This window comes from Cydia splendana, chromosome 19, assembly GCF_910591565.1.
Source record: "Cydia splendana chromosome 19, ilCydSple1.2, whole genome shotgun sequence".
NCBI lineage: Eukaryota > Metazoa > Arthropoda > Insecta > Lepidoptera > Tortricidae > Cydia > Cydia splendana.
The window spans coordinates 15023063-15048277 of NC_085978.1; the positions used below are offsets into that span (position 1 = coordinate 15023063).

At 36.2% G+C, this 25215-nt stretch overlaps 1 protein-coding gene and 1 long non-coding RNA gene across 2 annotated transcripts in view; both read right to left on the bottom strand.

Annotated features, from left to right (window-relative positions):
* LOC134800158 (uncharacterized) overlaps nt 1–1010 on the bottom strand; it is a 119910-nt gene extending 118900 nt beyond the window's left edge. Inside the window, exon 1 of the long non-coding RNA XR_010145517.1 lies at nt 749–1010. This is a non-coding gene — a long non-coding RNA (uncharacterized LOC134800158). The remainder of the gene's footprint in view (nt 1–748) is intronic.
* A 15837-nt stretch (nt 1011–16847) lies between these two features.
* On the bottom strand, nt 16848–17625 carry LOC134799817 (A-factor type gamma-butyrolactone 1'-reductase (1S-forming)-like). Its single transcript, XM_063772220.1, has one exon. The coding sequence runs from the start codon at nt 17610–17612 to the stop codon at nt 16848–16850; it is 765 nt and encodes a 254-aa protein (XP_063628290.1). The 5' UTR covers nt 17613–17625.
* Nucleotides 17626–25215: the final 7590 nt, after the last annotated feature.

Consider the following 25215-nt stretch of genomic DNA (forward strand, 5'->3'; position numbering starts at 1 on the left):
CAACAAACGTGATTTTTGACCGAAGTTAAGCAATGTCGGGCGGGGTCAGTACTTGGATGGGTGACCGTTTTTATAGATAATATTACGGAACCCTTCGTGTGTGTGCGAGTCCGACTCGGCCGATTTTTTCTAAGTAATAACCTCATGTGGTGGTGTGGTAGACCATGTTGGTCTCGCATCGGTCTATTCAGCCACCAAAAACATTGTTTCTCCGGTGTTACACCATAAATCGTCTGCAATAGACGAATAGGCCTATGATGAATGATGAACCTCATTATTACATGTTAGAATAGGTGATTGAGATGAATCTAAATCGAGCTCGGAGCTGAGTCAGCATATGAATATCTTGTAGGTTATTATGCAACAGTTTTCTAAATAGAATATAGAATTACTGTTACATTAATACTTACTTGATGGTAAGAAACAAAGCTATCTGTTAAATAATAGTCATATGCTTTAGTTTACAACAATTGACTAAGAGACTATTTCAAGAATCATACAAGATTTATCCTGAATAATGTTAAGACATTTAGGAATATTGCTGCATTTAATAGATTTATTTTGTCAATTATTTTTGAAACTAGCTATTCACTACAGAAATTTGAGCTATTACACAATATTAGACCATCTCTGGATAAAAAAACATTCAATAACAACATAACCTCAAAATAAGGTTGGCTTTCGCGCCGGTAGGCCAAAACCAGCGTCACGATAACTACAAACAGTAGGCTTATACACTAAAACATACCTGATAAGGTGTCTCTTCATCGTGTTCCTCCAAATGCTTCAAGTTTAAAGTCGCTAAACAGTTCTCGATCGAATTCCACACATACAAAACATCATCTCTTAATTCTAGCAAATTGCGCAATTTTCCACTTGGATTCTCCTTTAAACTTTCACTGAGGTCCTGAAATATCTTGTGGTTAGATAATTTCATTTTATTCGAGTGGGAAATCATGTTAAAAACGAAAATAGCAGTTTGTTTTTACTTTAAGCGCGACGTTTTTAGAGCTGACTGACAGCGACGCGACGACAGCGTGACAGTGACACTGACAGCTGACAGATCTTTTTTTTAATAGCGTTCGGTTAAGCGTTTCGTTATTCCTATGCTAAAAAGTGTAGGGCCAAAAGTAAAATTCAAATTATTCAAAATTACTTTCAAAAAAGGATTTTCAGCACGCTGTGTTAAAGGAAGTTGCCGCTTTCCGGGTCCGTCGAGTAGAAAATAGTATAGGTAGGTACAAAATGGGTACAAACCTCAGTTGTGTGTTGACCTCGGCTTCGCCTCGGCCGACAAATAAAGCTGGTCAAGCAAATCTTGTCAGTAAAAAAAGGCGCGAAATTCAAATTTTCTATGGGATGATATCCCTTCGCGCCTACATTTTTTAAATTTGCCGCCTTTTTCTACTGACAAGATCTGCTTGACCAGCTATACATGTGATGTGACAGTCTTAGTTATATTGAGACATTTCTTACTTTATTGCCCTAGGTACCTATGTACTATGTAATATACAATTGATATCGTAAGATAATAGGTAGATATTTTACAGTTCACGAACTTTAGCTTATTGAACCATTTACGGTTCAAACTAATTTGGTTGTGTAATACTTTCTCTATGAAATGTCAAATGTACCTAATGTGAACCCCAAATAAGTAGGTATCCTACACCATTGAAGCCCAAGAAATGTAGGTACAGATGTAGTGCATAATTGTATTCCATCGTATTTTCTCGTTCGTATTTGTCATGCTAGTTCAGTAAATGTCAATACTTTTTGTACCGAAACTGACTGAAATAATCACGTTCGTAAGTTTCCGTGAAAATACGATGGAATTGGTGCAGAATTAGCTTTTACTGAATTCTACCACCCCTATTAGGCAGCTGCACAGATTGACATCTCAACTAGAACCAATTACCTCTCCCATAAACCATCACGAATCCTCTTTCCAATTTCTCACCAAGCAATCGCGTAAGTACTCCGCCAACGGCTTGTACTCGCAATATCTCACTTAGATTCCAAATGGTATCACGTAATTTCATCCCCCTGAGCTCCTACGGGCCTTTTCTTATAAATAAACCAACATATATGTGGCAATAAATTTTCCAACTCCGAGATTTGTACGTTTCTATAATTTAATTCGCATTTTGTTAAAGCATCCTGTTATTGGTGATGGCATTGAGTTATCGCGTTTTGGATTTTCATATGTTTAATTGGATCTTATGCGTATCATGCGTATGAGAAAAATAAGATGTAAGATGGATATTTCTTAACGCATACGTGGTTCTATTGAGTCAAATACATTAAAGTTTAAAAATACAAGAAAGAATGTATGCAATAGACTCCACGCTCACAGGAGCGCCTACCTTACTTATTTCAGTAATTGATGCCGACAGGGACGCAGCTATACGTTAGACACGGTAGACACATCTGCATCTCACTTCTACGTATTGCTGCGTCCCTGTCGTCAGTTAGGTACTGCAGTTAAATAACACCTGCACTGCGTGTGCTTTCACAAATTTCTGCAGACTTTTCTTGGTTTTCCCTGCCCTGGGTGACCCTGATTGGGAAGCTTATGATCCTGAGTGAGCACGGATATTACTTCCTAAGTTATTATCGACGATTTCTGTGTATTATTTATTAATTGAATTATGCACGTCGTCACCCAGTACGTATTCACAACACAAACCTATGTGGCTACCACCAGTTCTGGGGGGCTACCGCGAAAACGGAAATTCGCAATTTGCGGGGATCTTTCACTTTTACTCCAATGAAGGCGTAATTAGAGTGACAGAGAAAGATGCCAGCAATTTACGAACTTCGATTTTCGCGGTTATAGCCCTGTTTGGCACTGACATAAACGCTATCGAGAACGTCACTTACTTTCAATGCATCTCGCTCGTACTCGCATATTAGTGCGAACGAGATGTATAGAAAGTAAATTACGTAGACGTTAGCGAATGTGTCAGTTTTGACTCTGTCAATCACTCATGCTGTACGGGTGCTGATTGTACAGTCATCAGCAATAGTATCTTACACAACTAGGGCCGCAAAAATATGTGACACGTTCTTATTTGGAGCGCAATAAGAGCGCGTCATATATATTTACTAACCGTGGGATTACGTCGATTTGTTCAACATGGTATGTTGTAGTAGTAGTAGTAGTAATCACTTTATTGTACACAACATAGGTTTACATAATATTTACAGAAATAAAGGTACAAAGGCGAACTTATCCCTGTAAGGGATCTCTTCCAGCTAACCTTCGAGTAGATGAGGGGAGAATTCAAATTAGATAGACAAACTTACGGAATGCACAGTAACATTTTAAAAGTAAAGTGTTGTAGGTCATCATCATCATTAACTTTTTGCCACGGCTCATGGGAGCCTGGTGTTCGCAAAATAAACCTGAGCTCTTCTTCCCAATACCATAAAGACCTAAAATAAAATAAAAAATTGAAGCATTTTCCCGTATTTTCACATTAACTCTTCATATGTGTGTTGTGGTCAAAAGTCAAATTCAAGTTTCGGTTGTACTGTATGAGCAGAAAATATCGTTAGCGAAACAAATGCAAACAAACTACAAAAAATCCGGTCACAATCTTTATTATACCTGATTATACACAGACAAGAGGTTAACTACTGGGGTCGGCAATTGTCAGCATAGATGGCGCCACCATAGCTTGCCCCTTTCTCTAGTTTTGTTCTTTGAGATTTGGCTTAAAAAAACAAGAATTTGACACAATGACAGGGCAAGCAAATATACTTCGACCGGGCAACCCCATTCTATAGGTCGTTTTTTTAGCATTAGAAATAAGGTAAACAATATTGATGTGTATTTTAATTGAAAAACACATTTTAAAAATAAGTTACGGCAAATATGTAACAATTATGAATCTAATACGATCATTTATATTCTTCTGCTTTCATAAGTAATAGTTACTGATTTAAAAAAAGCGTTTTCCAATTAAAAGACATGTCAAGATCGCTTACCTTCTTTCAAGTTCTTTCTAATGCTAAAAAAAACGAACTATAGATATTAGATGGATGTGATCGTAAAAGGACTGTCGGGGCACCACCGTGCATTTTAAGATTGAACTCCATTAATATTTAATTTAGCAAACAAACAAAAGGCCGGCTAATGTATACGGGCCAGAAAAGTATTGTTTCCCGGATTGTAGATCATAAATAAGCGGCAGACAGCGGAGGGACACGCGTCACCTTTTGATACATTTCCTCTGTCGTTATTAATGACAAGTCATCGGTGCCGTCCCGGCGGGTTGGCGGCCAGGGATGCCACTACACAGTTCTTCAATCACATAAAGTGTCATTCTATGGAACTTGCTAACTATGTAAACAAACCGCCATATTAAAATTCGGCGCGATTCGGGAAATTATTTAGAGATTCACTAGATATGAAATAGTAAAGATATGTGACGGTTCCACGGCAAATGGTACCTTGTGGCGGCTGGCGCTTAAGCTATCATTATTCATAAACGCCGCTCCAATATTAAGCCGGAGCAATGGTACCTTTTGCCGTGGGACGTCACATATCTTTACTATTTCATATCTAGTGAATCTCTAAATCATTTCCCGAATCGCGCCGTTAGTCTCTGAATGATGAATTTGTTAGTAACTTTTGTTTACATAGTTAGCAAGTTCCATAGAATGACCCCCCCCTTAGGTACTTATAGTCTGACAAGAAATTGTAGAAAAGTACTGAGGGCGCCATTTCCTACGTAACTCTCACATTTTTGATGTAAAATGCTTAAACATGGCAACAATTTAGTATGGACATTTTTTAGTTCCATTTTATTTAAATAGTGAATAGAATCAGGCGTTACTTTGCGGAAATCCATACTAATTAAAACCAAAATATTACTTTGCTAATCCGCGAAAATTTAATTTCTACTATTATATGTCGCACTATATACCAGCACTTCGCCATGTTGCGGATTTTCAGTGTTACTAATTTATTTTACTGGTAAGGAGAGGAGACTGTTTGACAACAGACGTTGAAAGTTATCGAATGTCTCCGATGTAAACAAGAAGAAATATTTCGCATTTGTGAACGATTTTACCCAAAAATGCCAAAAAAGCTTGTCAAAGATGCAAACATTTTTTAATAGTATCGAGACTATCTCAGGGTTAAATAGAAACTTGTCAGGCTTTAGTAGAAGACTAAAACATCCTCACATACTTGTGTAAAAAACTCATTCTTTGTATTAAATAAATAGAATCAATAAAACACTTTAAACTCTCGCGTTTTGTACACATATTTAATTACACAAACGGGTCTACCGCGATATAATTTAATTGTTTTTACCTTTAATTCCGACGTTTCAGCTGAGTTGCACCAGCTGTGGTCACGGAAAGACTGACGACACTGACGTCCCAACAAATGTCAACGGAGATAGGAACGGGTATATATGTCGGGTTTAACGTCGGAATTAAAGGTAAAAACAATCAAATTATATCGCGGTAGACCCGTTTGTGTAATTAAATAAGAATCAATAAAGTAAATGCTACGAATATAAAATAAATAAATATTACTTATTGCATACTATTGTATAAAATACGTCAAATACGTCAAATCACAATTCTGCGCATGGTCCTAAACAAAAACTCTACTAGGTTAGGTACCCTAGGCCACTAGTTGCCTGAAATAAAGATTTTACATTTCATATTTTCCATTTCATTAGTCCATTAATCTCTAATAAATTAACAATAACAAAAACCCCCAAATTTCTTTACAAGCCGTCGCCAACCCTAACTCCATACGTCGCGACCTGCCCAGCATAATAATAGATCGGGCAAGGGTGGCAATGTGCCACCCCTTAATATCATGTGAGAGACGTTGGTAAATTTATCAATAGCATTATATCTCGAAACTGAGCACTCGTCTCGCTTATATTTTATTCAGGATACGATGTTTTGACATTCGTCTTTGCTTTCGTCGGATCAGCTATGGGTTTATGGTCTGGGTAATGGGAAAATACGGGAACATGTTTCGAATATTTTTTTAAGCTGTTTCCGTGTACCTTGGGGGTCTAGCCAAGATGACAATAGTTTGCAGAAAACGAAACAAAAAATTAGGTGTAGGGGAGGTACAGTCGAAGTCAAATATAATTATGTTTACATTTTTCGCCGTATTATAAAGGCGCAAAAGTGTATCTTTGACGTCGGCTGTACCCTAAAAAATATTTTTATTTTTTATTTTACCACTGTCGCCCTGATCATCATCATCATCATCATTTCAGCCTATATACGTCCCACTGCTGGGCACAGGCCTCCTCTCATGCGCGAGAGGGCTTGGGCTATAGTCCCCACGCTAGCCCAATGCGGATAGGGGACTTCACATCCCTGATATCCATGCCAAATTGCAGCTTTCTAGCACTAACGATCACGGAGTAAAACCCCGCACGGACAGATGGACATGCCGAAACTATAAGGGTTCTTATTTGACTACGGAACCCTATAAAAAATTGTTATATACGAGTATTATCGATTGAAATGCCTCATACTTATAACATATTAATAATCTAATTACATATCATAAGAACATACTTGTATTATCACTAAGATATACCAATCTACAATCATTCAAAAAACATCCGCACCATCAGTCTTGGGACACCGTAGGGTAAAGGCGCCCATAGCTGTCACGTACGAAATATGGGTATACAATTTACACAATATCGTCATATGTCAGGGTGTCACTTGGCTCCCGAGGCGTCTACCCCAATTACCGTTAGAATTGTTTCATCGCTCTCTATCTATTACTTTTGCGACTGGGGAGTAAGGGACAAAAAATAGTTTTTGTTTGCAATTAGGATGATTGATTTGGCTTGAAAGGTAATTTATTGCGCTCGAATTGCGTAGTGTCAGATGTTTTAGGTTGTTTATTGTTGGTTATAATATTTTTCGGCATTGCGGTTAATTGAATCATTTATTTTTTAGTTTTTACAGTCTCCTTATTACCTAGGTAAAGTTTAAAGTGTCTGAGCGGGTCCCATATATTCTAAGGTTACGATTACACGATTATACGATTATACATTATCAACTTTATTAGGCCATTTCTTCTCAAAAGGATTGTATTTATGATTGTATGTATGTGTGATCAGTCAACTGTAAAAATATGGGTGTAGACAACTTACTCAAAAATATGTCCCATAGTTCTTAATTCGCTGACATAAGAGCTATGGGACATATTTATGAGATGAATTCTGCACCCATATTTTTACACTTGACTGTACATAAAAAAGAATTACTAAAGTTCACGTGAATGTTTGAGAAGTACCTATTTAAGATGTATTTCTTAAAATAACAACATCTTGTATGAAAATGTCGATGAAGAGACCCTTTTTTTTTGTTTCTTAGTTATTGGCCGGTAGACAGCTAGAGTTAGACCATTAGACCAAGAAAAGTCTGCAGAGATTTTGACAGCACCATGCAATGCAGGTGTTATTTTAAACGTCAAACTTCTATGAAATTATGTCGTACTGCGTGTGCTGTCAAAATCTCTGCAGATTTTTCTTGGCCTGACAATTTTTTTTATCATCATCATCATCATCATCATTTCAGCCTATATACGTTCCACTGCTGGGCACAGGCCTCCTTTCATGCGCGAGAGGGCTTGGGCTATAGTCCCCACGCTTGCCCAATGCGGATTGGGGACTTCACATACACCTTTGAATTTCTTCGCAGATGTATGCAGGTTTCCTCACGATGTTTTCCTTCACCGAAAAGCTAGTGGTAAATATCAAATGATATTTCGTACATAAGTTCTGAAAAACTCATTGGTACGAGCCAGGATTTGAACCCGCGACCTCCGAATTGAAAGTCGGACGTCATATCCACTCGGCCACCACCGCTTCATTTTTTTTATACCTACGTGTATTTTTAATTAAATTAAATTAAACAATGTATCAAACCTACCCCTTCTCGATCAAAGTCCCCAGCATATGTGTAAGTAATGGCTCCACCTCCTAATTTATGCACACGCGAACAAAACCAATACAGGCGTCTATAAATTCACGGCGACGTCCGAAACACTTGAAGTCTTAACTACCTCCACGTAGGTGAGGTAGGGATGGGGCTGTGGCACAGAATAAATAATAGTAAGTATAAGTACCTACTAGGTACAGAAGACCCACTAACAAAACGCGTCTGTTACGATCAGGACAGATATGGCCGCTAGGTGGCGACAGCGCCACGAGCGGCTTATGGCTAGCCACTAAAATTGGTGTGGAACGGATGTACTTTTAGCTACCTGTAGCAAAGCGACGAAATCGCGGAGTGAGCCACGCCTGGCTGTGGTAAGACATGTAGTGCTGCTAAGGAGGTTTTCCTTACGTGTCTTATCATCAGACATCGTAAATTTTATAGCATTTTCGGTGCAGCGGAGTGGTGTTAACGGAATCGGTATAAACAATTTCAACCCTAATGATTAATTAGCGTTAATTACGTTAATATTAACCTTAATTTACCATTTCAGTTGGAATTATCTATGCCGATTCCGTTAACACTACTCTGCTGCACCAAAAATGCTATAAAATTTACTTTATCTGCTTATCATGTAAACAAACGTGACGTCAAAGTGTCATTCCAACAATACGATTCATAGACAATCTAGACATCTATAATATTTAAAACTTTCGCGTTTTGAACATATATTAACTCACATTTATAGACGGGTCTATCGCGAATATATTTTATTACCTTTATTTACCGACGTTTCGACACAGGTCACACAATCTAGAAATCGTAATGTCAGATGTTTTGAGGTGATCCGTTCGTTAACTGCGATTATTGATAAAAATATTATTAGAAATGATATTTTTCAGTGGTTATTTGGTTGATTTCAATAATTTGTGAGTTCCTTTCAATATACAACAACATTTCAAGTGACGATTATTGTGTAATTCCAGAGAAAAGTGCGATACTGTCTTCGACAAGTGTTTGTTTACATGATAGGACAAGTTAGGAATGAATACATTTTACTAGGTGAACCTATAAAAAAAAATAGGTATTTATTTTTTATGTATATGATTTGGCTGATCAGTTTTTGATGTTTTTTGTGCAATAAAGTATCAACGTCATTTTGCAGAGACGATATCTTTAAATTTAATAAAAGCTAAATACCCTTATTTATTTGCACAGTTTTTTAATACGTTTTTATAATAAATTTAAACAAAATAGAGTTTAATTTTGATAGATTGTTTTAATTCTTCTATCTTCATTGAATTCAGATTCTTTTGATAATCCCACTTTGCGATTGCACACATTTAATTTTTGTTCAGCGATGTAGAATAAAAAAAAACATTTTACTATCAATAACTCAGTCAATCCTCATTTTTAAACGATGTGTAACATGGCATTGCTTGGATCTGCATCAGCCATTGCAGTTGATTGCATTGATAGTAGTAATTTGTAATTGTATTATTTGTAATGATTTGTTTGTAGGTACCTGATTGTTATTTGTAATAACTTATATGTTCCTATTTGTTATATGTTAATTTTATGTTTCATAGCGCATTAGATCTTCTGTAAGGTCATGTAAACATATTTTACAAATATAACAAAAAAATAAAAATAAAATGTAAGACTATATAAATATGAAATACATCTGACAATCATTTTTCTTTAGGTACTCAAATTAAAAATTAACGGTCATAGGGATCATCATTCGACGCGCGAGCTATAAGCAACCACATAACTATAAAATGAAAGTACATAACCAATCTTAAAGTCTGGCATATAGCATCACTACACGGCTGGTAAGGGTAGAGGCTGCGATACGGGTGGATTTACACCGCTCATTTGTTTGCGATGACCCCGCGCCATCGCGTCTTGCTTAGTCTAGGCTTATATGGAATTTTAAAATTTATTTTTAACCCCTGTCGGAAAAAATATGTACCTATACCTATCTTTGACACATCGTTGCTCTCCAACGGATGAGCCAATATGAGTGTATTTTCTTTAATCGAAAGTGCTGTCGGTCAAGATAGGTTTCAACTCACTAGATGGCGCTGTTTTAATTATATCAGCAGTTTTTTTGATAGGTTATTATATGCATAGATACATACTTTGTTTCTTAGTCTTTAAAACTTCTTCGTTTTGACTTATTATTTTCTCAGTATAAAAATTTTGTGCGTGGTCAAGACTAATCGGTATTTTTTCTGGTTGCGTTTATTACGCGATAGAAACCTACGAGTGCAACATTTGTTTCTTATTATCAGGTGGTGTCATAAACTGACATATTAATATTACATTGTTATCGCACAATAAACGCAATAACTGCCTTAGCGTATTTTTTCTAAAAAGTTTGCAAAATTTGAAGACATACATATCTACATACAAACACAACCACGGATTTAAAGGGAAATTTGTAAAACATGTAAACCCACCTTAATCAGTGACGTGTTAACGGAAGGTTTGTATGACCGTTTTAATATTAAGCCCGTTGGCGATATTTACGCGCGGTATTAGCGGCCCCATTACAGGAGCACTTACCCTAACTTTTTGCTAACTGCTTTCTTACGATAATGGGGATAGTGTTTAAACTTTATTATGTTCTAAAGATTCTTAGTAAAAGTATCGGAAAATATCAACAAAGAACTTTATAAAAAGATTTTAGGACTTAAGGTTTTAAACTAAATAGGTTCTTAAACTTTTAAAAATAATGGTTTGAGAGGTACCTTACAATATATAAGGTAAACGTACTGGTGCTCGATGCGGTCTCAGTGTGGTCATTGCCAATAGAGGTGACAGCAAGGTGTCATCTATTGGGCATTAGCATGTCGAGAACTAGTACATTTACCTTAAACATACTCTGTTAGAATAATATTAAGTAGTCCTTTGTAAACGCCTCAAACAGTCGCCATCAGATATATCGGAGCTGCACAAGGATCACATATATCTGAACAAATCCTCTATTATCTAAAGTGTCATTCTATGGAACTTGCTAACTATGTAAACAAACCGCCATATTGAAACTGTCAAAAACGATGAATTTACTAGTGACTTTTGTTTACATAGTTAGCAAGTTCTATAGAATGACACTTTAGACAGGCGTGGCTCACTCCGCGATTTCGTCGCTTTGCAACAGCAATTTTGGTGGCTAGCCATAAGCCGCGCGTGGCGCTGTCGCCACCTAGCGGCCATATCTGTCCTGATCGTAACAGACACGTTTTGTTAGAGAGTGAGTCTTCTGTAGGTACCTAGTACTATTATTTATTCTGTGCTTTAGATATTAAAGTGCGTGTTGAGATATTTATGAACACCTTGGCCGCTCCGATATATCTAATAGCGACTGAACAGTCGATGCACCTTCCGATAATTTTAATACATCTGACCTTATTTATTTCCTCTAGATTCTAGAACATTCGCATATATTTCCTATTTTGGAGAAATATATTACCATATCTCCATTTATCTCTGAATAAGATAAATTTCAGCAGCTATGTTTACAGAGAACAATTCAGGGGTGCCCAAGCTCGCCAGAGATAGCGTTGCTTTATAGACCCTCGCTGGAATGCGGCCCGCTGTTTGTAGCCGCTGATGTCGTAGGTTTACGTGTATAATACCTATTATACCTGCCAAATTTACGATACTATGAGGTCACAAATTAAATTACTTTAATGAATAATTACTTTAAAATATATATTTGTGTTATTTCTAGTAGAAACATTACTAAACATAATATACCGCGCAAAGGATTGATATCCCTATCACTGTGTCGAAACGTCGGTAAATAAAGGTAATAAAATAAATTCGCGATAGACCCGTCCATATACCTATGTGAGTTAATATAGTATAGTATCTACAGTGAAAATATTTCATTTTATTCATTTTAATTGGGTAAAATTATTCAACAGTATGTACTAGGAACAAATTGAGCAATTTTCTTTGTGTTCGCTTTACCAATAATCTTTTGACTTATTTCCACCCCTCACGGCTAAATTGTAAACAAATATTGGCGAAGATTCAACCCCAAGTGTTCGAGCCAATTTGGATACTTCAGTGTGGACAATGGGGGATCGAATAAATACTTACCCATATAAATATCTGCAGGATGTAGCAAAAATATATAGGTCTCATTTTTTGATTCGGTCCAAATTATGTTTTTTGAAAAACTAATTATAGCCAGGGAGGCGATTTTTGAATTTCGATCGCTCGATTTCGTCACTCTAAAATCGGTGGAAACGGCGAAATGCTAATTTTTGAAATACGAGCGATAGAGATTTGGAATCGAGTGGTATTGACCACTCGTTTTCAATTCTATTAGTAGAATTTAAATGCCTAGTAGTGGAGATATTATTGAACGAAATACACGAAATTGAGCGGTCGAAATTCAAAAATCGGCCCCCAGCATTCAATGAATGTAGTATGGTGCTTTACGCACACGAGCGTTCCATCCCCTCCCTCAGACGCAACCCCCCTCTTTTACCATAAATATGTCTCGGTTGACAGTTTTTTTTTACTACATTCATTGAATGCTGGCCATAGATGGTTTGTCTACATAAACACATACATTACAACATACATACAGATACTTACATTAGAACATAACTTAACCGAATCATATGGTTTTCTTGAAGTTTTGTTTTTGATGATCATTGGATTTGCTTAATTAATTAATTAATAGAAAGATGGTATCTATAAACGGTGTGTCCTGTAATACCAGCAAAAAATAAACTGTAGGCTGTAATCCTCAAACTATGCAACATTTGTTCAGCTACTTTTAAAAATAACTTGTATTTTTATTTTTAGCACACTTTAAAATTTAATCTACTTAAGACGCAAATTACTCTAGGCTGGAATCGACCAAAAACTGCCTCCAGATTATGAGATTAATACTTAGATCACTATTTTGTAAATGACATCTATTTCAGTTTACAGTATTGTTTGCTAACATAAACACCACAAATCAAAATATTTTTAGAATACAAATTATTATTGTATACTTAGTATTACATAATACATTGTGTCTGCTGGATTTAAAGACTTCATTGCATGACCGAATTAAACAAAATAATGAAACAAACAAATTATATCATAATTAAAAGTACAGTAGGTATGCAAATACATTTAACATAAAAAAAACTATATAGACGGATGGACTATCCGTCTAAATAACAGCAACATACCTACATTATATTACAAATTAACTTATAAATTAATATAACATTTATAAAAGGAGTAAATGATAGGATAACATTACTGCATATAAACAAATTCAACCTAATTCTAGACACATTCACATTTGATTAAAATAAAAAAGTCTAAATCAACGTGAGGAAGACTGGCATATACAATTATTGACTGGGGGTTGGAAAGACCGTCATAGGGTAGGTACCTACGCACTTCGCTCAGATACAGTCATGAAGATAGAGCAACGCTCCTTCTGCTCTCCCGACTTTCTGTAAGTCGAGTATGTGTATAAACGCAAGAGTTAGATGCTACGAAAGAGCTTGTTGTAAATAGACGGTCTTCCTCCCTTTGACCTTAACTACCAGTTTTATAATTACAAGGATCATTTTAAACAAATTCTCGATAATGTACCAACGCCCATTGCTTACATGCGTGTTGCCAATCCACAGGGTATTGCCAACAAGGCTTATGCCACACCAAAGTTGCAACATCATAAACTTCAGCACCATGGAGTTCCCTAAACTGCTTCACTGCATCCCCTGGTTTGCAACCGCCGTTACAATGGCATCCATACATGTCGCAGTCCCCAACCCCACAGTCAAAGTAAATCGAAGGATCTGTGCCATCACCACACACCATGGCGTAGCAGGAACCATCATGGTGTCTCTGTGCGTTGTAATCATGGCAGATTTTATTTGGGTCACTTCTTTCGAACTGTATAGGTTTTGGATAGCAGCATTCGGCGAAAATCGATGGTAAAAGGAAGAGAATTATAAAATTACACAGCATTACTGTATTTTTAAATTATTGTTTTTTTTATTGCAGAAAATAACACTTATCAGAGCGGAATCAGAAGGGACGGCGAACTAAAGCGTTCAGCTCAAGATTACACAAACAACTTAGCTAAGGTGAATAATCATCTGACCCTTACAATTACATGTTTACTTTATTTGTCTATAAATACAATAACTACTACAATAGGTATTATTGACCGAAGCGAAGCGAAGGTCTACGTTTTGACTCGGGCATTTTGCTTTCGTATGTCCGGATGTTCTCCTCTACAGGTCGCAATTCTTAACCGATTCTCGTGAAATTTTGTGACCGAATTTTATGACTAAATAAAATTTTTTTGTCAATCCGGTTTTTGGAAATTTTTAAAAATGGCGGAGTCGTGATACCTGGCGCCTAAACAAATAGTCGTATCGATATCATAAGACTTTTTTCTTTTTGAGACATGTTTACAGAGTTAATAGCAAAAAATGCAGAAAAAAATTATCGCTGGTTTAGGCGGTATTTAGATATTTAATTTTAACTAATTTTAATTTGAGAAGGAGTAGCTAAATTTCGTCAACCCATCTAAGAACTATTTGGCTCAGTTTGTAAACGTTCGCTTTTTCTGGTTGCACAGAGGGTCTGGGTTCGATCCCCAGTAATTGTATGCTGGGATATTATAACTTTTTGTATTTTTTTACACATAAATTTCGTATTGTTTTTCTTTAATTTACTATACACCGTGTTTTTATTGAATTCCGTTAACTTCGGGGTATAGTTAAGTACGTTTATAAGAACTAAATGGCATAGTTAATTTTCAAAAAAAAATTTTTTTTTTGTTTTCTTTTTTGTTTAAAAAGTAATTAAATGTAGCATATAGCGTTGTTGTAACACGGGCATTACATTTAACTCAACCAAACAATTGAAATCTGTGACATATCAATGTCATTTCGTACATCAATCGACCGAGATTGTACTTAAGTTTAGTAGCAAATGTATGAACTCATTCTAAACACTAATCAATATGTAAGCCGGCCCTAAGGCAAGTGTACACGCTTGTAGAGGCCTTATAGTAAAAAAATAAATTATGGATTATCTCCGAAATGGACTTAAATAGAACATCGGTGTCTTTGAGAAAGTTACTTGATTTAAGCTCAGGAATGCACCCTTGAAATTAACGGAAATCAAAAAAAACACGGTGTATTTAAAGCTCTTAGCACCATGTTATTTCAAGCTCTGCTCGCGAGGTCTACAGCTCACAGAGCCACTAGTTTATTTATTGACAGAAGTGGGAATACTCGTGGCATTTTTGAATTGACACAGGGACTCCTCATGTATCGACTTCCGACACACATAATATATCGATACAAAGATGTCGGAACGTCTGATAGGTGTCTCGGGAGACCACAGAGGAGCGGGCTCCTTCTTTGCGCAGAGGTTGAGTCTGGCGGTGCAGAGAGGTAACGCCGCCAGCATTCTGGGGTTTATGCCAGAAGCAGGGGATTTGGGGGAGGTGTTTTATATTTAGTAGTATTTTAGGTTTAGCCCCTTTAGGTTTTAAGGTTTACTTTTAAGGTATAAATTTTATCATACCTGCTTTGTGTTATGTATTTTTGTGTGTTATGTATGTTGTATATGTGTATTAAGTATTTTTGATTAATAAATGATTCTTAAATATATCGATACGATGTGGATCACAAGTAACGTCAATGACACTGATGACAGCGTTCATTGAAGACAAAATATTTAATTTGTATGAAAAATACGAAGTCTAAAGTCTTCATTATTTTTAAAAGTCTCTGAACAAATGTTGGTCTGAGGAGTATAGCTTACAGTTTAATTTTTTGCTCGTGTTACAGGACAGAATCAGTATAAGAAATATCGATATAATTACCTCTATTGGTTGGGACGGATCCTATTATGATTTTCGATGGATTAAATTATGATGTGTACCACCACGACTAATACAAATATTTTGTAGGAATAAATGAACAAAGAACTTTTCAAATAATTTATTTATGTGCTTAAAGAAATGTAACGGTTAAATTGAAACTACACATAATAAACTCTCCTGTCTGTCTAAGTATATCGGAATCAGGAACCACTATAGAGGAAGTAAGCAGTATAAAATTTCTAGGTGTACACGTTGATTCTCATTTAAATTGGAAGGCTCACATCGAACAAATAAACAAAAAAATATCTAAAAACTGTTACGCACTATCCATACTATCAGAAAATTGCTCTGAAAATATAGTCATTAGTGCCTACTATGGTAACGTGTATCCTCTATTAACCTACGGAGTTATTTTCTGGGGTAATTCTGTGGATGTGAATAAAACATTCATCCTGCAAAAAAGATGCCTAAAAATAATATATCGCATGAATTTTAGAGACTCACTTCGAGACGTTTTCCGAGAGAAACGCTTCCTTACACTGACCGGAATCTACATCCTAGAAGTATGCTTATTTGTAAAAAAACAGCCTAATTATTTTACAGCTCACTCTTCAACTAAGTACAATGCTAGGACCCAATATAAATATAACATTATACTACCAAAAACAAACACGTCTATATACAAAAAGAGCACTTTTGTAACAGCTATTCGAGTATTTAATCACCTTCCAGCTGATATTAAGGCACTTGAAGACAACCGATTCAGGGTAAGGTTGAAAAACTGGCTATTAGATAAAACATTTTATAGTCTGAAAGAATATTTTGAGCATTAATTGGTATGTAATTATCTTTGCAATGTTATTTAAGTTTAGTTCATAAGTTATTTAAGTATTGCATACCCGAAATGGGTAACTGTTGAAACTAATTGTATCATGATTACCATCCACAAAATTTAATGTACACAGTACTGCAATAAATCATTCTTATTCTTATTCTATTCTTAAAACTATGTTAAAAAAATAAGATTTGACTAATTTTTTAGCAAATATCCGTTGTCAGACACATAAATAGACCCAGTAATGCTCCTCGCCTTGTCACTGGCCAAAAACAACATGAGTTCAGCTATTTCATCAGGCTCTCCAATTCTATTCAGGGCTGTACCGATTTTGAATGTCTCCCACACAGCATCGGGGTTTTGTACACCAGAATTTTCTAGAATATCTGTTCTCACTGGTCCTGGATTAACGCTGTTCACTCTAACGCCCGAAGGTGCCAGTTCTAAGGCCGCGCAGCGCGTGAAATGATCCAAAGCTGCTTTAGAAATGCAGTAAGTTGCATGCGTTGGTATTTGAGGGACGTGAAGAGACCCAGTACTGGACGTGTTGATAACGTTTCCTTTTGTTTTAATTAAATGAGGAGCTGCTAGGGTTGTGAGATGGATCGCAGCTCGGACGTTAGTTTTCATTACATCGTCGTATGCTTCGAGAATCTTTCCGTCGAGTAGCGAACCTAGTTTGGAAAATCCAGCGTTGTTGATGAGGATATCTAATTTACCAAACTTATCGACAGTTTGCTGGACTATAGTGCTCGCTTCTTGTTCTTTGGAGATATCTGCTTTGATGACAAGAGGTGTTTCTCCTTTTTCCGCGCATTGCCGTGCGACGTTGCCGAGTTTGGTTTCATTTCGACCGACGATGGCGACTCGAGCGCCTTCCTTCGCAAACAAGATGGCGGCAGCTGCTCCGATACCGGAGCTCGCACCCGTCACTAGAACTACTTTATCCGAGAAACTCATATCTATTTCGTAAGAGTATTACAAGACGACTGGCAACTAAGACAGCATACGCGTATCTCGTTGCGATACATGTGTTTGTTTTGTTTGATAGGTATATTATATGGCCCCTATTTCACCACGGCGACAGCTGCGACAATTCGACAAATGTCACTGTTGCTGACGTCACAGGCATCCATGAGCTACGGTTACCGCTTACCATCGGGCGGGCCGTATTCCTGTTTGCCACCATCATTGTATTATTAAAAAAAACTTTATTATATCGGCAAAAAACAGGTATTTCTCTTGCGAAGTTTATGATGATAATGATGACAACTGTCACACGATTTAATAGAACTTTCGGTAATTCTTGACAGGAAATGGGTTCTGTGTCGAAATTTCGTGACAATTGTCGTGTTTCTTGTGACAATTGTCATTAGCTTCGCAAAATAAGTACTTATTTATTGGCGATATAATGGAGTTTTCTTTAAATTAATATGTTGGTAGCAAACAAGCACACCGCCCGTCCGATGGTAAGCGGTTACCGTAATCTATGGAAGCCTGTGACGTCAGTAACAGTGATGTCGACAATTGTCGCACCTGTCACCGTGGTGAAATAGGGGCGGTGATAAACAAAATTTACTAACTACATAATATCAACACATTACTGTCCATTATGGACCGTATCTCGTTGCAATACGATTTATGAATGTTCGGGGATTGTACATTTATGTTATCTGTACCGGATTGTATAACTATATTAACTGTTATCGTAGAAATATTTCGTGTAAATATTTTGGTAGATAAGATGTGATCTTTGAACCAGTCCAATTACCAGATTACCACGGTATTTATAGTCAGAGTAACATAATTCAATCAATCAATCAATATTTTTTATTGCGAGAACACAGTTGAATTATGTATAGGTAAATAAGGTGATAACATTTTTAAGAGCGTCTTATGTTCTACCAGAGAAGGCATGCAATAATATTTACAATTAGTACATTACTACAGAGTCTGGGAAGTAAGGGGTTGCCGGCCGAATGCATATAGACGGCCGAACGTAGTGAGGCCGAATAGTTATGAGGCCGACAACCCCTTTTCACGCCGAGGTATGTATAGTGCTTTTCTTAAACATGCAATGAAATAATAATAAAAATTGATGATAATGATTGTTTCATGACCTAATGTGATAGGTTATTCAGTGCGTGGGGTTCATAAGGGGAACGAAAATTTTATTATTTTTGCGCTACGACGCACGGTTTAAGAGCATTATAAAGTATTTTTAGTTTTTTTTTTATCTTTTTTTTCGTTTTTTAGGGTTCCGTACCTCAAAAGGAAAAAACGGAACCCTTATAGGATCACTCGTGCGTCTGTCTGTCTGTCTGTCCGTCTGTCACAGCCGATTTTCTCCGGAACTACTGGACCAATCAAGTTGAAATTTGGTACACATATGTAAGTTTGTGACCCAAATACGGACATGTAACGTAAACAAATGAATTTTAAACATGGGGGCCACTTTTGGGGGGTAAATGAAAAAATGAAAAAAAAAAACATTTTTCAAACTATATCATGTTACATATCAAATGAAAGAGCTTATTGTAAGGATTTCAAATATATTTTTTTTATAATTTTCGAATCAACAGTTTAGAAGTTATTCAAGAAAATAGGCAAAAAATGACCATTCCCCCCCCCTTATCTCCGAAACTACTAGGTCTAAAATTTTGAAAAAAATACATAAAATAGGTCTATACCTATAGATGACAGGAAAACCTATTAGAAATGTACAGTCAAGCGTGAGTCGGACTTAATTACAGTTTTTAATCCGACCCCTACGGATTTTTTAAAGAGATTTCACTCACGTTTCACATAAAAAATACATTGTTAACAGTGCCGGATTACTTAGAGTAGTAGTTTTCTTAGAGTAATTGGTGATAATTTTCTGATAAGATAATCATTTTAAATATTTAACGGTCTTACCTACTTACGAGTAATTGTAAGGTCAAATTAAAAATAATGTTTAAAAAAAATGTTAAATTGAGAGCTAGCTTAAAGTTTTTTGTACTCGTCGACTTTAATGGTTGAATTAATAAAGACTTTGTAACAAATAAGCAAAACAAGCACGTGCTTAGGGCATCACGTTCAGGAGGGGCACCAAAATGCCAGGTTGAAAAAGGTGAACAAATTTTAAAATTCGGGACAGACACATCGTTTTTACCACACGATTTTTTTTAGCTGTCCAAAAGCTAATTTGCAAAAATAATGGCGCGTAATTCTTTGGGAAACAATCGGTAGCAGTAGAAGAGTCGTGATTACATGCATAGATTCGATTTCAACCCACTCTTTTGCGGTTCGGCGTTAGGTCTTATGCGAGGCCTTCTGCCTTAATTACACTTGGGCGTGGATCCAAATCCAAGCTTTCCTCTTTCGCAGCTAGGCCTACTGCCTTTCTCACACTTTGCCAATTCAATTCCAAGCTCTGCTTTCTTGCATATTTTATGCATGAAAACAACCTCGAATATCGATGCCTAAGAAATATCAAGCCCTATGCGAAGCTAGGCTGATAGAAAACTGTCCCATCCCTTCTCTGTATGAAATCCTGGATTCGCGCCTGGTTGGGACTAAAAGTAAAATTGCGTTTGTATATCGAAACATTTTCGCGCTCGCTTCGCTCGCGTTTTCAATAACTTTATAAGGTATGATAAAGGTGACATTCGGGTGGCGACTGCAGCAACATTACTCTGTTGCAACGTTACTGCTGCAGTACTGTCAACTTCCGTGATAAAATGATGTGACTGATTTCCATACTAAAAGTAAAAATTTACAACTGTCTATCATATTGCGTTTTTATATCGAAAAATTTCCGCGCTCGCTTCGCTCGCGTTTCTATTACTTTCTAAGCTATGATAAAGGTGACATTCGTGTGGCGACTGCAACAGCATTAGGTACTCTGTTGCAACATTACTGCTGCGGCACTGTCAATTTTCGTGATAAAATGATGTGACTGATTTCCATTCTCAGCTGTAACGCGGCAATGAACTTCTCTCAATTTACCAAAAAATCAATGTAATCTTGATGACCCGAGGGAGAGGAGGCACCTAGAAATCCTAAGGGCATCAACATATCTTAATCCGGCACTGATTGTTAAAAATTGTGTAATATACGGAACCCTTGGAACGCGAGTCCGACTCGCACTTGGCCGGTTTTTTTAATATTAATTAGGGGTTTCTTACAGAGGAACGAACATTTTATTATTTTTGCGCTACGACGCATGGGTTAAAAGATAAAACTTTTTTTTCTTTTTTTTTTCTTTTATTGTGTTTTTTTAAATATTAAGGGGTTTCCGAAAGGGGAACGAAAATTTGATTATTTTTGCGCTACGACGTACGGTTTAGGAGATACAGCATTATAAAGTTTTTTTTTCTTTTTTTTTCTTTTTTGTGTTTTTTTTAAAATATTATTTAAGGGTTTCTTACAGAGAAACGAACATTTTATTATTTTTGCGCTACGACGCATGGTTTAGGAGATACAGCCCTATAAATGTTTTTTTTTGCTTTTTTTTCCTTTTTTTCTTTTCTTGTGTTTTTATAAATGTTATTAAGGAATTTTCTAAAGGGGAACGAAAATTTGATTATTTTTGCGCTACGACGTACGGTTTAGGAGATACAGCATTATAAAGTTTTTTTTGTTATTTTTTTTCTTTTTTGTGCTTTTTTTTAAATATTAATTAAGGGTTTCTTGCAGAGGAACGAACATTTTATTATTTTTGCGCTACGACGCATGGTTTAGGAGATACAGCCCTATAAATATTTTTTTTGCTTTTTTTTATTTTTTTTCTTTTCTTGTGTTTTTTTAAATGTTATTAAGGGGTCTCCTAACGGGGAACGAAAATTTGATTATTTTTACGCTACGACGTACGGTTTAGGAGATACAGCATTATTAAGTTTTTTTTTGTTATTTTTTTTCTTTTTTATGTTTTTTTTTTTATATTAATTAAGGGTTTCTTACAGAGGAACGAACATTTTATTATTTTTGCGCTGCGACGCACGGTTTAGGAGATACAGCCCTATAAAAATTAAAAAAAAAGAAATCGTACCATAAACCATAAACTGCCCATAGTTTTTTTTTAAAGCGGTGCGATAGTGTGTTATCACTTTAATGGCTGAATGCCACGATGGTGTGTCACACATATCTGTGAAATGGAAATTTAAAAAAAAATTACTTCCCGGCCTAGGCCTTAAATTTTGTATGAAATTCCTTTACAGTTCTCTGGAGTTGCTCCGCCCTAAACGTGATACTTCGAAGCCTGATATAACGCCCGGAGTGACGACATTTCATTGCATGTTTGAGAAAAAGTTATTTACAAGTACAAAAACAAAATGCTCGTACACATTTTTTTTGTACCAAGAATGCATCATTAATATCTACCGAATTTCCCCAGATAATCAAGCCATAGCTAAGTAGAGATGACACATAACCGTGATAAGCAGTTAGTGCTACGTCTCTAGATGAGGTTCTGCTTAATTTTCTTAATGCAAAAACAAACTTGTCCAGTCTTTCACATACATAGGCAATATGAGCTTTTCAGCTACAAAATTTGTCAATAAAAATACCTAGAAATTTGGTTGTTTCGACTTCTTCTAATTGGTAATTATTATAATTTACGTTCAGATCAATGTCAGTATTTTGATATGTCCTAAATTGCATAAAGTTCGTCTTGTTAGTGTTTATTTTTAATTTATTGGTGTGTAGCCAGTCAATTATATCTGCGAGAGTTTTATTAATGTCATCGTTAAAATTATTTATGTCATCTGATTTAATTATTAGAGTAGTGTCATCAGCAAACATTATGCAATCTTGTTTAATATGCAGTGGCAAGTCATTAATATATAAAATAAAGAATAAGGGCCCTAAAATACTCCCCTGGGGTACACCACAGCTGTTGTGGCTGTACTGTAATCGCTTAGTTATCAGTTCTCCATTTTCAATAGGTTGTATTTCCGTACATTGTTTGCGATCTGAAAGGTAGCTATTTATCCAAATGTACGCATTCCCTCTTATACCATACCATTCTAATTTATTTAAAAGGATCGAATGGTGGACAACATCAAAAGCCTTGCTCAAGTCTAGGAATATAGCTGCTACGGGCATTTTGCTGTTTATCGAATCTGTCACTGGCTTTATAATGCATGCTAACGTGGTTGAGCTACCCTTACGAAAACCATAAATATTGATTTATGTTTAAGACGCAGTTTAGAAAAGATGATAAGCGATTATGCATGGCTTTCTCTATAACTTTAGAGAGAACCGGCGTTAAAGTGATGGGCCGATAGTTATTGATCTGTGTTTTATTATCTTTTTACAAGCTTTTATTTAGTTTCACCTGACCGTTGTCTGTCTGTCGGTCTGTAATCAAATCTTGCAAGTTAAATTTGATCTACTTCCCGGTTTCCGATTGAGCTGAAATTTTGCATGCATGTATAAATCGGATGACAATGCAATATTATGGTACCATCGAGCTGATCTGATGATGGAGTCAGGAGGTGGCCATAGGAACTCTGTGATGAAACAACGCACCCTCATTGTGTTTGGGGATTTTAGAATTGTCTCGATGAGTATTAGTTGTCTGTCGAAAGAAAAGTACAGTCAGCGATAAAAGCTAGTACCAAAAATGAAATTTTTGCCAAAAACCTATTTGTATATCGGTTTAACTATTGATAATTTGAGATCTTTAGGAAAAATGCCTTGTTTAAAGGATAGATTTATTATATGTGCCAAATTCATTCTTTAAAGTTCTGACTTACTTAAATATACACGGTGGCTAAAAAATAACTGCATTCTTGTTGCAAGGGAGGTTTTGGGATTATACTGAGCAACGTTTACTATGGGACCATCCTCGACAGCGCGAAAAAAAATTTTACCCTCCCATATAAAATGGACCAGCCAAATTTGTTTTTTGCGATTTCGGAGTTGGTCCCATAGTACAAGTTGCTCAGTATAATCCCAAAAACCTCCCTGGCAACGGGAATGCACTTATTTTTTAGCCACCCTGTATATTAAGCTAAGCCCTACCGTTTTACAGATATATACCTATATAGCCTTAATATCATTTATACAAGGGTCAATTCATAAATGTCAAAAGTCAATTCTTACGTTGTGTTACCGAATACTGTTTGGTAGGTATCTAGATCTACCATATTTTTATTCACTTTTTTTAAAGTTCGGTCCTATATTAATTATTTATGTATACCTTTGAAAGTAAGGAATGTAAAAAAATAGTAAAAACGCTGTGTTGTTATTGTTACAGTTGTTTAAACAAAATACAAATGTTACAGTATATTTTTTTTATTTTTTTTTTTTATTATAGGGATGACTGCCTTTGTAGCTTATCTAAAATATAACATTTTGAATATTTTACTGTATTTCTTTTCTGTTGCAATTCACATCCTCTACGCCTTTCTTCGAAACCGAAGGGGAGTATCAACATAATGCCCTTTCAAATGCCGAAATATCCTTAAAATTGGAAGTCTATTGAATAAAAGTGAAGGTAGCCCCAAGGGTCCGATTGGCCGGTGTCCAAAAGGGCTTTCCGAAGAAGGGATGAAAACATATGTTCGGTTTGTTCGACATCAATAATATTTTTATAGAGTTAGGGTCAAAGATTCCAACAGTCTTCCTGTTGGGGTGGCTTGATCGCTCTATGAAATTATATTTTTTGACTTCACTCTTTTTTTAAAGTGCAACTTAATGTTATGCAAGAAATGGCATTCGTAGATCTTACTGCAAAAATATAAGGTCTAAAAACCGGCCAAGTGCGAGTCGGACTTGCGTACGAAGGGTTCCGTACTTCGAGCAACACCGGCTTCCGACACGTCGGAAGGGAGGGGCCCAAGCGATATCTTACCGTACAAATCTTTCTGCCATTTTTTGCGGGGGGAAAGGTGCACACAGTCGCACTTCTCACACACTTACATACAAAACCCAATCTGTAATGACGACACAAATACATAGAAAATGACACACGTCAAAGACAAATCTTGCAAACCTCGATCTCTTTTTGTGTACGGACGAGTGACAAGTGTCACAACACGCACACTAACACATTTTCGTCGAAGAATTTTATTGTTTTCTGAGAGATCGATGAGAAGTCGGATTTGTCGCTCGACCGATCCGCAATTTGTACTGGGCGAGCAAAATCGATAAATCCAACAATTACATGAGACTAAAATATAATAATTGTGTTAGGAAGTTTTATTGGAGACATAAGCGATAAAACCGACTATATAGGACACAGGATATAGGATATAGGTCGTATATACGACAAAAAACAAAAAAATGGATTGATTGCATCCTTAGAATAACAAAAGCTTGTGAAAAATATCCTCAAGCTGTACATACCGCATTTACTAAATCACTACAATGCGAGTGGCAATACCTACAAAGAGTGACTACTGGAACAGACGAAGACTACAATGACCTAAAGAACGCAATCAAGACTCATTTAACACCCTCCATACTAGGCAGAGAAATAACATCTATAGAACATGAACTCTTTGCTCTTCCAGCGAGGCTCGGAGGCCTTGCAATTAATGATCCCACAAAGCAAGCTAAAACCTCACATGCAATA

Coding starts and splice junctions, on each gene's coding strand:
- LOC134799817 (XM_063772220.1), bottom strand. CDS start 17,612: ATGAGTTTCTCGGATAAAGTAGTTCTAGTGACGGGTGCGAGCTCCGGT.